General features: G+C 37.7%; 1 protein-coding gene across 1 annotated transcript in view; it reads right to left on the bottom strand.

The window, feature by feature from the left end:
• Positions 1-17,116, bottom strand: part of fbxo11a (F-box protein 11a) — a 42,397-nt gene that overhangs the window by 2,479 nt on the left and 22,802 nt on the right. Inside the window, 16 exon segments of the mRNA XM_034185570.1 lie at positions 43-151; positions 226-333; positions 1,446-1,556; positions 2,687-2,830; positions 2,969-3,045; positions 3,704-3,789; positions 10,571-10,693; positions 10,910-11,090; positions 11,204-11,246; positions 11,249-11,306; positions 11,309-11,379; positions 11,382-11,420; positions 14,091-14,229; positions 14,539-14,645; positions 14,740-14,851; positions 16,049-16,155. Of these exon segments, the coding sequence (XP_034041461.1) occupies positions 43-151; positions 226-333; positions 1,446-1,556; positions 2,687-2,830; positions 2,969-3,045; positions 3,704-3,789; positions 10,571-10,693; positions 10,910-11,090; positions 11,204-11,246; positions 11,249-11,306; positions 11,309-11,379; positions 11,382-11,420; positions 14,091-14,229; positions 14,539-14,645; positions 14,740-14,851; positions 16,049-16,155 (1,615 nt within the window).

A 17,116-nucleotide genomic window follows, 5' to 3' on the forward strand; every position in this document is an offset into this window, starting at 1 on the left:
TATACACAGGGAAGGAGCTGTTTATCACCGTAACTGAGTTACCTGTAAAAGTCGTGCATTGGGTAGCTGGTGTAACTTGAAATTTTGTACAGGCATTGGCCTCTACTTACAGCCTTTTCAATGGCATCTTGATTGTTCATGATTTTGTTATCTGAAGGAAAAATGACAGTTGCACAGTTAAAGCAAATTTACTCTTCAAACAATTTTGTTTAATTTTAAAGTTACCTTTCATTGTGACATTGACACCAGATGCAAGAAACAACCCTCCAAAGCGATTGTTGAAGATCTGATTGCCCTCTAGAGTTGCTGTGGCATGATTGGTGATCTCAATACCTGACAAAAAAAAATAAGTTCATGCACAAGTTCCAACTTCACCTCCCAGATTTAAAAATGAGGAATTACTATTGATGCTTATACCATGGTACGCGATAGTATGCTTAAAAAAAGATTGTGCTTTTTAGTTTCCTATTTCTACATCAAATTGAAATAAAAAGGCCAAAAATATGGACTGAACAAGTATGATACCACCTTAAATTCTCACACATCACTCTTTCAGGCAGTTTTCTAAAGAAATGTAAATATATGTGCATCCATCCCAACAAGTGAATGAATATTTAAAATTTTTAATGTATGTAAACTGATATGTTAAAAATTAACAGTCTACAATTACAGCGCATCCGCAAAAAGAAGTTGCAAGCTATATATATATATATATATATATATATATAATGACTTTTTCATATAATAAGGCCCATTTTTAATGTCATAACAACTGTAAAGGTCTAAGGGTTCACAGGCCTTAACACTCTAAGAAGTGCACTGGTAAGCATGTGTTCAAAACATTCAGAATTTTAACTTTCATCAGCTCATCACTGGTAAGGCACCTTTCAGGTGTATATAAATTAACAGTCTCAAACTGATACCAATGAGCAGGTCGGATTCATGGTGATTTTTTTTAAAAGAGGGAGGTTAAAGTGTACACAGGAGTAAGTCATCCTCACAGTCTCACTGTGCTACCATATCTTCTAGAGTATAAGTCACTTTGGGGGTGGGGGGGCTACGACTTACATTCCGATACAACTTATATACTGAAAATTCCCAAGGTTTTTTGTTGTTGTTTTAAATACAACCTTCTAAACAATCAAAGCACTAAACAAACAAAAAAAAAAAACTAATAAAGAATAAAATGCCAGGAATTAAAAAAAAATATACACTACAACAACTCACAAAAAACCCAAATTAAAGAGCTCATAACCTAGAAAAAAAAGTGCAACTTAATAGCCCGGTGTGATTTATACTTCGGTGCAATTTATATATGGTTTCCTCTTCAAGAGGCATTTTTTGACAGGTGGAATTTATAGTTTGGAAAATATGGTCATTTAAATCTACTACGACCCATATTTGAGCACAGGAACAAACAGTGTGGTGGTGCATGACCCACCCACCTGCAGCAAAGCCATCAAATATCCTGTTTTTCCGCAGCACAGGATGGCTGTTAGTGCTAATGAGGACTCCTGCTTGAGCATTTCGGAAAATGTCATTTTCCTCGAGCAAACCTTTAAAACATAGAAACAACTCAGGAAAACTGTCTATACCAGACATACACTAGTTCAGTTATGTTGCTAATTACATAACGGCCGAGTAGATCCTTGTCATTTGATTGGTAGCTTGTATGTCACGTGACATGGATTAATCATACCATTTGCCATTGTGTTTTATTTACCGTGCAAAAGTGCTTTTAAGTGTGCAATTTTGGGTCCATATGAAATGTACTATTGCATTCTCCGACCACACTACTGGGAACAGTGTTTAACTAAACGGCAGAGTTTGTTTTGCTGAAGGACGACAATTTGAACGAGCTAATTGATGGTGCTAATTCTTCCTACACATACACATACTAAAAAACAAATTCACCACACCGTAAGCCATCTGGGAGCATGAAGAACTGTTAGGATGAAGAGTGGGACAAATTTCTGATGTGATTTTTCATTGGACTGAGGAAAGCAGACAGCAATCTATACACGAAGTCAGTGCATGGCATCACGGACTACGTTGTCAGAATTGATTGTGAGCTGTCTGATTGTTTTTTGAAAGTTGACTGAGAACAATTTTGGACTCCTATTTAAAGTTTGTGTTGGACTGTTTGGAACCTGTTGATGTCAAAGGACCAGTGACACGCACAAAAACGTTAGTACCTTTCTGTTTATAAATTAATAAAATATGAAATGACAAGGTAGATCTATTTAAAGACCATTATACTATAAAACAATAATGAATGTTTTTTCATTCATTCAATGAACGAATATTCTACCACTGAACTCATAAACATCAATATTTATATATTGTGTGCAAGATCCTTAAAGAACATGCCGATATTCATGCAAGGCACCAGAGGATAAACACTCAAATTGTGCATCAAACTACAAGTCCTTGAAAAGGGTTCCTTTTCTAACTGTATGGTTTCAGTTTGTGTTGCAGAAATCACAAACATGGCTGTTTGTCAGCAACAAGGAAAACGTATTGATTAGCTTCTACAGAACACATAATCAAATTTAGGTGCCCACATCCTAGTAGAAAACTGCCAGTTTTTAGATTTTGAAATGAACTGCATTCCAGAATTCTTCAACTACTGAGGCTTAACAAATGTAGCGGTATCATACGTTCATACAGTAAATGAACGGGTTACCTCTTCCACCATTGAATATACAGATCCCACCATCTCTCCCATCATGAATCTTATTTCTCCGCAGAGTGGGGTTACTGTCGGTCTTGATCCACACTCCTGCCATAGCATTGTCAAAGATCTCATTGTCCTCGATGAAGCCCAGGCCTGAAAAAAATGTGTATTTGTGTTTCGTTATTGTGAAACAGGACACTGATCAAATGCTACAAGAACTGAGAGATGCTAGGAGTCACTCTAGAGAGAAGAGATCAATAAAAGTGCAGTGACATTAAACCAACTTCTTACCAGAATTGTAAACCAAAATGCCACCATTCTGGCCTCCCCAGATCTTGTTCCGCCTAATCTTGGGGTTGCTACCAGTTCTTTAAACAAACAAACAAACAAATGTGAGGAATAGCAATCCCATAGCTAAACTAATCTCAAATGTATCAACTACACAACTGAGACAAATGAGGTTTAATTATGATTGTTAAAGTAAATTTATGAAAGGGTAATCAGAGGTACAACAAAAGTAAGAGAAATCTAAGAAAAAACAGGCTAAAGTAGTTTGGAAATGGGATGAATATGTTGATTAAAAAAAAAAGAATAGAAATCCAGAGGAAGATAGATGAAACAATGAAGATGGACAAATGCAAATAAAGAAAAGTAATTGAATATGGAAGAAATACTAGGCAAAGTTGGATCACTCATGCACACAGAGAGAACAAAGACAAAAATACATTTATACTAAATTCAAAACATAGCAGCTTTTGTAAGTAAGTCGCTTCGGATGCTCCCTTGTTTTCACAAAGACTCACCACAGCAGATCCAAGGTAGATCTGCATGTTGATATGGCACAAGTTTTACACCGGATGCCCTTCCTGACATAACTCCACATTACATGGAGAAATGCAGCAAGGGTGGGTTTGAACTGGAAACCTGGAAACCAAGTGCACTAACCACTTGGCCACCACCCTTGCAACATAGCAGCTTGTGTCACTGTCATTATTTTAGAGAAAATGTGACTTATCTTCCACAAACCTAATTTGGACTCCAGAGTACATGTGATTGTAGATGTCATTGTCTTCCAGCACACCATGGCCATTGTCATAAAAGTAGACCCCAACCTGTTTAAAAGACAAACAAATATTCCTTCACAGATTTTGTTGGATTCAGCAACGTGAAAAGTGTTCAGAGACTGCTTCACTATATGGAGCCCCACCAAACATTTGTACAACTTACAATGATCACAAATGCGTGCTGAAAACTGCAAGCACCTTTTCGTTATGTAGCGGGGGATATTGTGCTCTGAGAGCACAATATCCCCCGCTAGCAAATGCTGTTTTGGTATAGAGCATGACACGAGAGTGGATTTTCACTCCCGTCCCATCCTGCTCCCAGTAAAAATCCCATCCTGTCCCAATCCTGGACTGGAGTAAAAAAAAAAAAAAATCCCATCCCGTCCCACTCCTGTAAAGATGACTCCCAATCCCATCCCGCTCCCACTCAAAATCAGTCCCACTCCCATCCCACTCCTGTATGTCTCGCGCCGTGATGATCAATCAGGGACTGAATATGTAGTGACGTGGAGGGGTGATTCTTAGACTACGGGCACTTATTATGTCCTTTGATCATATTGTATGAAAAACAGAAAAAAGGGGAAATTTCACACTTTTATAGTTATCTTTACAATGAAAGTGTGTTAAGAAATTTGTTCTAGTAGTCTATGATGACTTCTTCACCTTTTTTCAGCATCATTATATGCAAATATTGCCGTTTTGTGCTTGTCCCACACCCAGACTTTTGATCTTCAATGATAAAAATGAATGGTAAAGAAACGTTTTTTCTAATGTTTTAAAATATCTCTGAATAAAATATCAGTAAAATAATCAAAACATAATTGAGGTATTCAATGTCACAACTGTTGTGATTTTTTTTTAAACAAAATGTAGCTGTCCCACACTATTGCTGTAATTTCCACCACAATACTGTAATGTCCCTTTAAACAGTTTGTATGAAAGATTGTTTGGGTAGTTTCTATGGAGATAAACAGTGACATCAGAGCACATGTATATAGCGCCAAATCACAACAAACAGTTGCCCCAAGGCACTTTATATTGTAAGGCAATGGTGTGGTGGAAATTACATTTACAAGGCCAATAGTGCCCGTAGTTAAAGAATCACCCGGAGATTCTGGAGTTTGACCGAAGATGTGAACATGTCCTGTATCTGGTAGCAGCCTGTGAGCAGGACTTGTCTCTTTTGTCCTTTATTTCACAATTATGACAGGGTTTTTGGAGCGAGCAGCAGCAGGAGCAGAGTTTCTTTTTCTTTTTATGTTACGTGCGCGCGCAAGCGACTCGTCCATGGAGATTATGTTACTTATTAACTACACAGATGTATAATAAAACAAATGGTGACTGGTTTCTAAACACAATTATGACATGAGTTTTTTGGTGGAAGAGCGAGCTACAGCAAGCAGCAGAGTTTCTTTTCTTTCTTTTTTTTTTAAATTGTTTACATGTGAGCGTGTGAACGGGACAGTTGGTCCTCAAACTGGGTCCTGCAGAGGTGGAAGGACCACTGAAAGCGGCCGTCATCCAGACTCAGCTCCTGCAGCAAATAATGATACTCTCTGTATTGGGAGCTTTCCACAACAACTCGCTCCGTGTGATCAAGGTCCGTCATGTTAACTTGACTGACAACCGGAGCCGGCGAGCGGAATGGAAGCTCCTCCTGTTTGATGACGCACCAGGGTGAATTTTCATAGCAAAAGCAGAGCGACACACCGGGCGAAGGAGGCTCGTCCGTCGCCACGCGACCCCTGCGAATTTGTAGCATCTGATCGTGCCTGGTGTGAACGCGGCATTAAATAGATGAAAATCATCATCTATTTTTGGCATTCCCGCTCCTGCCCGCTCCCGTTCATTTTTATTCCCGTCCCATCCCAATCACAGGATTGATAAAATTTTGACTCCCATCTCGCGGGAATCCCGCAGGAATCACGTGACCCACGGGAATTCCCGAAAAATGTCATCCTCTATTCTGGTACAAGTACTTGCTACATTCTGATAACATTTCAAAGTATGTGATAGTTGATTTCAGAATGCAGACACCAACTCATGAAACCGGCAGTATAGGTTTGTTAATCAAGGGCCAGAACTCTGTCAAAATGTGTCAATCTTGTACAATATTATATTATGCGTATTACCAACCTATAACAAAGAACTGTAAGTTTCCCCAAATTCCTCCTAGAAATGTGAAAGGAGTTTACTTCAGAAAGCCTGCACCCACTCATGAAACTGATGGAGTCTAGATTTGTTAATCAAGGGCCATAAAAATGGGCCCAACTCAATATGTTAATATGCATATTACCAATATGCATATTATTTGGCAAAATACATGATATAACAATGACAATATACATACATATACTTGCCGAGGATGGGACAAAAAAGCACAGACTTATTTTCATCGTGGTCCCCATGACAATACAGATAAACAACAAAGACGCATTAAAAAAAAAAAACTAAAAATGGCAACAAGGCCATCTATATACTAGCTACAATAAGGACTTTTGCCAGGTTTTACAAAATTCCTCCTAAAAGTGTGAGAGGAGTTGATTTTGGATGGACGGAAATCACCACGACATAGTCCCCTGCCAGCCAAAGTCTAACTTTCGTCTAAATTATAAAACACGTTCTTTATGATCACTTGACAGCTGTACAACTAACTAAATGACATATGGACAGTCCTCTATGCTGTACAACTATAACTAAATGACATAGGGACAGTCCTCTATTTTCCAGAGTAATAAGTTGCACCCGTCAAAAAATACCTCTTGAGGAGGGAGCAAAAAGGAAAAGTAACTCACATCTGAGTGTAAGTTGCTCTTTTGTCTGTGTGGAACTTCACTTTTTAATACAGTGTGTAAGACCTCGTGTGCACACAACAGCATGTTCTGTTATTTAATATAAGGACGTTCAAACTACAAAAATAAGCAAGATTGGAAAATAAGCCTGCAATGGACAACATAATGAATGTTATCTGACACGCTATGAACAAAAGAAATTGTCAGATGAACACATGAACAGTGGATTGTTGCAGAAACCCTCAGCTCCGGACTTGAACTCGACTCAGCAGAGAGCGAAGCAGCATTTGGAGCTGCGCCAACGGAACGGACAATTCTCGTTTCTTGACTGCAACTAGACAAGAGTCCCAGTTAGCAACTTAAATCCGCCCAAAAGTGACTCACAATTGACATATTTTAATGGCTTTGATAGGGGTTAAGAAGCGGAGTCGCAGCTTCTGAAGAGCAGTGAATCAAAGAACCAATGAAGCAGCGGATCGAAGCACTGCTTTGTTGGTTCAAGCTTCAAATCGGAGTCATACTGCAGAAGCGGTCGATTACAGAGTCACTGCAGGGTCTGTAATCAATGTCGAGAAGTGATCATTTTCCCGACAAACACCCTCAAAATCAACAGCCACTCTGAAGGACCGATAAGGGAATTGTTAAGCAAAAAGGCTATTGATGTCAGTGGATTGAATCATTTCTTAAAGGAGACCTGCATTGAAAAAAATGCAGTCAGACTTTTTGAACAAAAAATGACTTACATTTACACATGAGATCCTTCTGAATGTAGTAAAGTAAATCTGCAAGCCCAGATCTGTCATTCAACAGAGAAATCTTCATTTGAAAATGACAAATTTACAGCTAACATTTAGCCCTCCGCAAATTGTCCCTCTCATCATGGATGCTGCCGAGACGTCACGGACAAGACCCTCTCCCAGCATGCACTGCGCCAACTGTAATTTGTGGATTTACGTCAGTTTGCATCTGCACCTTTTTCTTGTCTTATACGGAAGGATCTACTTTTTTTAAAACTTCATATTGTCTTGCGGCACATTTGGTGAGTACACATTTCTTTTATTTGTGCTTGAAAATTATTTTGGGGGACTTTTTCATACGCCCGTTTGATTGAGTGGTGTCGCAATGAAAATCTACTGTCTTTCGCCTCCAGTACCATCGCGGGATATGGAGGCGAGACCCGCAAAGAATCCCAGTCATTAAAAATATATAAACCTCTCTTAGCGTCCATGGAGCTCTAGGGCTCCGATTGCCGAGACGTGCGGTGCTGTGGATTTTGCCGCAAGAAGTCTGTCCTTGCAGCAACAGGTGTACCGGCCGCTTCACACTAAAACAGCGAGCGTAATCTCAGGACTTGTGCCAAGTGTGCTGCAGCTCCATTCAGTAGACAGAGAGGTGATGCCGGTGTTGTGCGCTGAATCTGGCACAACACTGGCTGCAAAGCAGACACGGGCGGTGTGAGTGGCCCGCATTGGCGGTTAACGAGCTCGTTAACGAGCCCGCAGACTTAATAAGCGCAGCGGAGGCAGAGAGCGGGAGAGGAAGAATGGCGCTCGCTGTCGATGTCGTTGCTCTGAGCACACAGATCTGTATCTCACATTCATTGCAGCTTCTTTTGGATGTTGAAACCAGGACGTGTATAAGTAACATTACTAACAGATAAAATCAATTTCAATGCGGGATCGGACTGAAGGCGGGAGCGCGTCGTCTTGTCCCTGACGTCATGGAAATGATATGGCTGTACAAACTGTTTTTACAGAGGGCTAAATTTTAGCTGCAAATTTGTCATTTTTAAACGAAGATTCCTCCGCTGAATTACAAATTTGGGCTTACAGATTTACTTTACTGCATTCACAAGGGTCTTATAAATACATATCAGCTATTTCTTTCTGAAATCTGACCACATTTATTTCAATGCAGGTCTACTTTAACGATACCTGAAAAGAACCGGTTCTCGATACCCAACCCTACTCAGCAGCTAATCCATTAGAGGCCACCAAAGTTCAAAGAAGTATTTTCTATCACTTCAGACATAAATGTCTTTAAATTACACACAGATTTGTTAAACTGCAAGTCCACAATATTTTTTTTCACTGAGTGAAACATGAAAACTTGTACAATTAATATTTCTCAAGTACTGATTCAAACACCGTAAACATTCATAGAAAATCTGTCCTTGTGTGCTCCATGAACTGTTTCAAATTTCATACAAATAAATCAATGCATTTGTCCTCAGCAATCTTCACTGTCTTTGTAGCTTATTACACAACCAAAGGTCTCTCCCTCAGAACTGGGAGGAAAGAAAAACAAAAACAAACAAATAAATAACCACAAATCGCCATTTAATCCAGCAAAGCTGAAACTTTTTCAGCAACTCTGAGCCACCGTAAACCTGATTTATTACAACCTACGGTTAATTCTGCAGTCTCTCTTTTGTCAATATATGAAAATCCCTTAAAACAAAGCCTGTGATCAATTGTGAAGTGTATCATCCTGCCAAATATTAAATTTCCAAATATGAAAACTCATTTCTCTGCAACCACATTATTTCAAATAAATACCTCAAACTGTGAGATTGTATTGATATTTTCTGGATATATTTCAGGAAGCTGGAAATCTGGAGCATGCCAATAATTTAAGGAAGCATTCAATGACTCAATGTTCCTTCAATGACTGATCTGTCATTGATCAGTGACTCACCAACTGCTGTCCATTTAATGGCATTCTGCTCGTCAGCATTTGGATGTGCTTTGAAACTTCAGTTGTTGCGACTACTGGACTCTAATATTTTACCACCGTTGTTGAGTTTGTTTGCATGCTTGTATGTCAGAAATAAGCAAGTAATGATTTTAAATTATGAACTAATTTTATTTATTAAATTATACTACTTATTGCAAGAGTTATTTTCTGCTGTGGGACTGTCATATTCCTGAAATTGTCACACTCCTGCATGATGGCAGACTTTGAAATAATGCTGTGAAAGTAACAGTAAACAAACACTAAACAAAAATAAAATTAAATAAAAATAAAGCACATTAGCCGGGCATGGCTAAGTGAAAACAGACATTCTAATGCTACAGGAAGTGTTTGTGGCAGCAAATCATGACTTAATATTGATGGTGCAATGCATTATGGGTCAATTGTTCCTATATGTGTTAGGGGAAATTAAGTCAAAAGTTTGTGTTCATCTAAATCTGACACCATTTTGACACTTCATTACTGCAGGCAAATGTGTTTCAAATATCGGTTATCTGCCTCCTACATTAGTAAAAATCCTATCAGCCCTGAAAAAGCCACATTGGTTGATCCCTAATTTCAATGTGCAATCAGAGACCTGAGGACATCCAGTTTTTTGTTTTTTTAATACCGAGGAGCCACTGGAGGGATTATATTTCCCAGCTGGCTTGGAAATGCCTCAGGATCCCCCAGGAAGAGTTAGAAGACTTACTTGACTGAGGATAAGAAAGCGTGGGCTGAGCTCGTTGGTCTACTATCACTGCAACCGAGTTAAGCAGCAGAAAATGATGATGATTAAGTACATTAAAGGGGGAATTATTCGAAGTATGGTAAAATCGGGAAAATGGCCTCTGACCCCAAAGGTTTAAATTTAAAAAAATAATCAAGATGGAAAAATCCATGTGCACTGGACAAAATACACAATGTTATTTGACAGAGATGACCATTGCTGGCCCTCAGTATTGGAAACACTACAATAAAAATGTGACTACATTAGTTTTTAAACAGGTCTTTTTCATTTTTGTGCATGGTGGCTTTGATTACTGCTGTTTATTCTTTTATTATTGGAGTTTATTTTGTTTAGTGTGTTGATTCCTGGGAAAACAGTTAATAACATTAATAACAAATTTTTCAGTCTATAAGTTGCACAAGCGTGTAAGTCGCAGGACCTCCCAACTAGTACAAAAACTGATTTGTACTCTGGAAAATACGCTACATACATCATACAATTTGTTGAGTTTGTATCTAGGATGTCGTCATATATTTCTACGTAGTTTTGCTCTGTAACCAGCTTCGATACGGACCTGCTTCCCGCTGTGTATCCGGTTCCTCCTCAGCACCGGCGTGCTGCCTGTTGTAACCCACACTCCTGCCAGCGTGTTGCTGTACACCTCGTTCTCCTCAATAACGCCTTGTCCTTTTTCGTGCTGTGTGACACAAAAACGCCATAAGTCATTGCTGTGCATTAAAAATCATGCAACATGAACAGTGAAAAAAAGAGAACACTCTTACAGTGCAACAATGACCCTGCAGTAAGTCTGCAATAAGTCTGAATGTCCATAAAATTTAAACCTGAGACTGATAACATTTCTTTCAATTGGCTGCCAGTATCATGTATGTAATGTGTTTCATAAAGTATTTACCACATATATGCCACCGTGCTGGCCATCATGGATCTTGTTGTGTCTGACAATAGGACAGCTGTTTGTCCTGATCTGGATTCCTGCCAATGCATTTCCATAGATATCGTTTCCTTCTATGAGGCCTCGGCCATCACCAAAAATATAAACTCCGCCTTGGTTACCATTGAATATGGCATTCCCTCTGTATTTTGGATGAAACGACACATTTCAGGACAGCCATAAACCTGCAGGTAGCTCATTTTATGCAACATCTTTACTTTAGTAACTGACCTCTGACAGCAATGCCTCACTGACCTTATTGTGGGATCACTATTCGAGGTGATCCACACACCAGCAAGTTATTTGCATAGATCTTGTTTTCAATGAACTGGCCACGGCCCTTCTCATGCACGTAAAATGCCCCCCCGTCTGACCATGATGGATCTCACAGCGGACTACTGTAGGATTGGCATACGCCTTCACCTCAAAGCTGCTATGCGGTTCCTATGGATGTTGCAGCTCTCAAGTAACCTGAAAACAGAACACATACAAACCAGAATTATTTTTTTAAGCTTTTCAATGGGGAAAATGGCAACTGCAAAACACTATGATTTCAAGACAAATGCACAAAAGTAGTTACAACAGGGAGGTTTTTCATACTACACAGTACATCTAACACATGATTTATGCATGAATATTTGTGAAGCTGTGCAAATGCACTTGACAGTTCATCTGCATTTGATCATATATACACCACTGCTTTCTCTTCATCCATAATATTTTGTATTCTATATAGTGTTTTGTGTTTCTCTTTCAGAGGCGTCAGTTTGCAGCTGATGTTGCCAGAAAGTTTGGATTCCCCCCATGTGGACAATAGAGCAAGAATCTGATTAGCCAAGACTTATATATATATATTAGGGGTGGGCAAACATAAAAAATCTTAATCGCATTAACTCAATGACTTTCTGTGATTAATCATGATTAATCGCATGGTATATGTGAAACCAAAATGAATTCAAAAGCTGCTTCAAAGCACAGTTTTATTTGAAAATGTAAATGAACGCTGCATATATTTGAAAATGTAAATTTCAACTGAAATCAAATATAAAACCACTGGCAGGTCATTTGTTATCCTGTTTCATATCAAATGAGAATCTGTAAAAATAAATAAATTAAAAAAAAAAACAGTAACCATTGAGGTGGTACCTGAAACTTGTATAGCTTCGGTGAAACGCAAATTCTGTGTTGCAATGATTACAGATAACTTTGCTTTTCTCCAATGCACCATCCTCAGGGCTGGATCCAGAGTGAAAATTTGACAGATGCATTTTTGCCCAATGATAAAATAAAAATCATACTGTCTTGTTATTCAATAATCCTCATTCTTTTATTCGTGTGCAACATACACTGTCAGACTTCTTTATATACGTATTATTATACTTCATGGACCATAGTGAACACTTCTTATTTGTATAAATATGATGTCCTAAAAAAACAACACTATAACAAAAATTGGACTAAACAGGATCAAATTATTGCCCAATCTTTCAATTATACCTGAATCTATATATGATTTTTTTTTCAATTGATAAAATCAATAAAAATTTGACTGCATATATCTTAATAATATATTGAGATACAGACAGTCACAGAAGAACATTTTCCATTGATACCAATCAAAATTAGAAACAGTCCAGCAGGTAACAATATTCGTGTCCATGACTAAATATACTAAAACAAATACGTCACAATTGTACACATACCACAACTTGATATGTGTACAATTGTGATGTATTGTTTTAGTATATTTAGATTTGTTGTGATTTGGCACTTTATAAGCCGATTAAATTGAATTGAAATTGAACATTTTATTGAATCTTAAAGTAAATAAATATGAATTGGTCACTGGATCCTTAAACTTTGGACATAATAAACCTCTACATGGTGAATCCTTGATCTCTGGACATAAATAGGAATAAACAAAATCTGTAGTTTTTGTTAAAAGCATTTCCTTTCAGGCATTATTGGCATGAATGTGTTTCCATATATCTGAGGCTGAGCTGATCTCTTACAGCTCGCTGTGCTTCACTTCAGAATGTAATTTGAAAAGAAAATACAGCACGTTTCGTTTTGGGAGGAAAAAAACGTTTTAGTCGATTGTAGTTTCTTGTCTGTATTACACGTTTGGAAAGAGGTGTCATTTATTTAAACCGGCGATTCATTTTGAAGTTATTAATTCCGACCGGACTCTGTCTCAGCAGAGAGCTGCGCAGCGTTTCAAGCTGTGTGAAAGGAACGGAGGACGATTCTCGTTTCTTGACAGCATCAAGACAAGAGTCCCAGTTAGTGACTTTAATCACACAAAAGTGACTGAGGATATTTTAATGGCTTTGAAAGGGGTTAAGAAGCGGACTTGCCGTTTCTGAAGAGGAGTGAATCAAAGAACCAACGAGCTACTGGATCGAAGCATTGCTTCAATGGTTCATGGTTTCAAAGTGGAGCCGCGCTGCAGAAACGGTTGATTATAGACCAAACCCTGAATATCCGACTTTATTTCTACGTCGTATGACTCTGAAATTCGGAAAAATCCGTATAATTTACGGACTATAGGTTGACATGAAAACCACCGAAAAGCTGTGTTCACTGCGGGGACACGTTCGGCACTATTCGGGATTATTCAGGATTTTTTTTTACCGATGACGAATGATGCGTAAAAAAAAAAATTTGATCGATACAGCTGCATCGGTCCAAACCGGTCTGGATCCGAGCCTGATCCTGTAGAACTTTGTACTGAAAATGTCCATTCAAATGTTCTGCGTCTTTCTGCATTTTGTTTTATTGTGCATTGCATAGCCTGTACTTTTCTCGATCCTTGTGTCGTTTTCTGTGTGAACTCAGCTATCAGCAGGAAGCAGCAACATAAGCTCGCTCCCGACTGACGCTTTCAAAATAAAAGGCAACGAACAGCAGTCATAAAAGGCTAAAAAAAAACAAAAAAATCCGCAGCGTTAAGGGGAGGAACAAAATTGTTCCTCGGCGATAATGACCTCAATAATTAACACAATGTTAGCGTGTTAACGTTGCCCAGCCCTAATATTATATATCACACACACACACACACATTTTTTATTATTATGATTATTATTATGATTATATTAATCATAATAATAATAATCATGCATCATCAGTTATTTGTTGCTTACCATGCCATGGTCAAATGTGAAAACACCCACATCTCTACCATGGTGAATGTGATTCCGTCTGATGATTGGGTTGCCATGGTTTTTTACCCAAATGCCAGCCAAGGCATTGTTTGAGATTTCATTGTCTTCGTATATTCCCTGAAAAATGGACAGTGACAACAATGTACTTTTCCTCTTTAAAAGTAACTTGAACAACTTATATATTTTAAATATTATTTGAAACAGTTACAGGGACAACTTAATGTATCAAGATCAATTTTCTACTTAATTTCACTTTAGGCCAAGACTGGCCAAACCCAAGAAACATTTCTAAATGCATTTAAAATGAATGTGTTATTTTTAAGAGAAACAAACTCTTTGCTGAGAAAGAGAGCTGCACGACAAAGACAAAAACATAAACAAATGACATTCAAGTGTTAAAGTAAAACTTAAAGTGGTGTGTGTTACCTGTGCATGATCAGTGATGTAAAGACCAACGTTTTCACAGTCACTGATGTTGCAGTGCTTGATTGTGGGACAAGCACCCTGGCCACTAACACAGACAGCTGAACCCACTGAAACAACCAGTGTAAAGATTTACTAATAAACCAATTCACAAACACAATTGCTGTGGTCATAAAAAAAATGTGTTGTGCACAAGCACATTACCTGTGCACGTGCTGCGTATGATGCAGTGGTCAATGATGGGGCTGCAGTTAACTGTAATCTCCAAGCAGTGGTGTGCATTGTGATGTTGGGCGGATTTATCATCCGGATTGAACTGCAATGAACAAAAATTCGATTTAATCCTGGCAGCACCATTATGATGCAAAAAAAACAAAAAAAAAAAAACAACAACAAACAACCTGATAAGACGTAACCTGTATATAAACCCGAGGGATATAACAATTAACAGATATGAATCGATACATGGACCCCAAAAATGTAATATGAACTGCTTAATGGCTCAACTTTAACATTATAAATCAGTTGCGTTAAACTTGTTTTGCTACCATTTCCAAGTTGGTTCAAAGGTCGGCATGCAGTTCTTGAGTGACTGGTTACAGGAACATTAACTGTGCAAGATTAAAATAAAAACATATTCTTAAAAAAAAATCTCCTGTATTAATATTTAGGTTTTAAAACCTACTCTTGCATATTATATAGTACCATATTTATTGTATATGTTGTTTATTACACTTATTTAAATATCAGTTATATATATGATGTCTTATCTTTCTTATGTCTTATTATTTATTATTATATATATATATCCTTTTTTCTTGAGCCACTTGGGTGGCTAGGGAGAGTTCCCATGGGATAAAAAAAGCTTTTCAACCTACCATCCCTGGTTCTCAAGACCAGGCACCTAAGTGGCTCTACTCTACTCTTTTCTGCGCTTCTATTTTACTCTTCCTTTTTAGATATACCTTAGTATACCAGCATAGTTCCACCTTAGAATTGGAATATAATATATAAGATATACCTACTGAATTTTCATGTCTGACAATGGTTAAGTGACATATGGAATAACTGTACCCATTTGAACTTCAGGTCACAATTTCTTAATCCATCATACCAGCTCAGAACAAGCTGGACTCGTATTTTGGATGTATTCTATGCTACACTGCCGACTACTGTATATGGTGCTGCAACCAGCAGTGAACAAAAGGTGAGCAGAGGCAGAGACAATGTGCTCCAGCACAGTAGCAAGACCTGAAAATTTTTCATGAAATATGTATTTGAAGTTAGGCAATACCAAATTTAGCTTATTCTAATTTATCATGAAAAATTAATGACTGCATTAAATAATTGTATTGGACTGCATTGTATTACACTGAATTCCATCAAATTGAATGATTCCACAATACAAAAAAAAAATATCCCTGAATCTCATCATAACCCATGTATTGCTTTGTTTTATAAGGGGAGCGATGCACACCCTGAATAAACCCATGAATATAAAAGGACTGCTCACCCTTATGGTCATATATCCAACATACGCATCTTCTGAGCCTTCCATGAATACAAATGTAGAATCTCTGGTGTTCTCAATGATGACTTTCTCCGCTACTTTCCCAGCAGCTATAAAATGATCAGAAATGATAAATTAGCCTACACCAGGGATCTACAACCTTTACCATCAAAAGAGCCATTTTTGGCATTACTGGATTTTAAATATGTGTCAAATTTTTCTGATTTGGGTTTGTATATGTTCCATTTATGAAATGACAGAACTACTCTAAAGAAATGTGTTAATTTGTTTGTCTTTCGTTGTTGTTTTGTTAATTTGTTTAAACTTGTTAGAACTAATGAAAACACCAAACTCAAAAAAGTGGACAAAAAAGTGGGGCGAAAATACTATGTGCATGCATACTTTGAAATAAATTCAACAGAACAATGCTGGTTTATAAACCCCATATTTTAGGAAAATAACTAAGAGGTAGCCCACTTTGAAATAAATAAAACATACTGGTGCAGCCTAATAATCTTAAAAAGTAAACATAAAAATAAGCCTCATCCTCTTTTTTCCCCCCTCCCTCACCAATCTTCAGTCACACAAATCATTAAACAAGTTTATCCAATTGTAGGTTTTCTTCCTGCTCAGACAGTGACCATCTGTGACATGGGTGTAAGCAGTGGGGTCGGGATGGAACAGGGAACAACCCCTTAGATACTAAAGATCCACTTTTGATGACATTTTTAAGACATACAAATAATAATAACAATAATAATAATAATAAATATATTTTCCAAAACCAAAACACTGAATCAGTATTATGCTGAGTGTCCGAGTTTTACTCCAACAATTCTGTGCTAAGTGGAATTAAGAAACAAAAACAAAAAACTGGTTTACTTAACTTTGAAACAAAAAATGTTAAAACAGAAAGGCGTTTTCTTCTCAATGTACAGCAGAAATGTTAACTTGTCAAACATGCGCAATGGATGGGTTTTTAATGCACTTGCAATATCTAGGAAAACAGGACTTTGTATCAGCAGATACTTAATATGATATGTATATTTGGACTACCTGGTTAAACTACTT

This window comes from Thalassophryne amazonica, chromosome 13 (assembly GCF_902500255.1).
Source record: "Thalassophryne amazonica chromosome 13, fThaAma1.1, whole genome shotgun sequence".
Lineage (NCBI taxonomy): Eukaryota > Metazoa > Chordata > Actinopteri > Batrachoidiformes > Batrachoididae > Thalassophryne > Thalassophryne amazonica.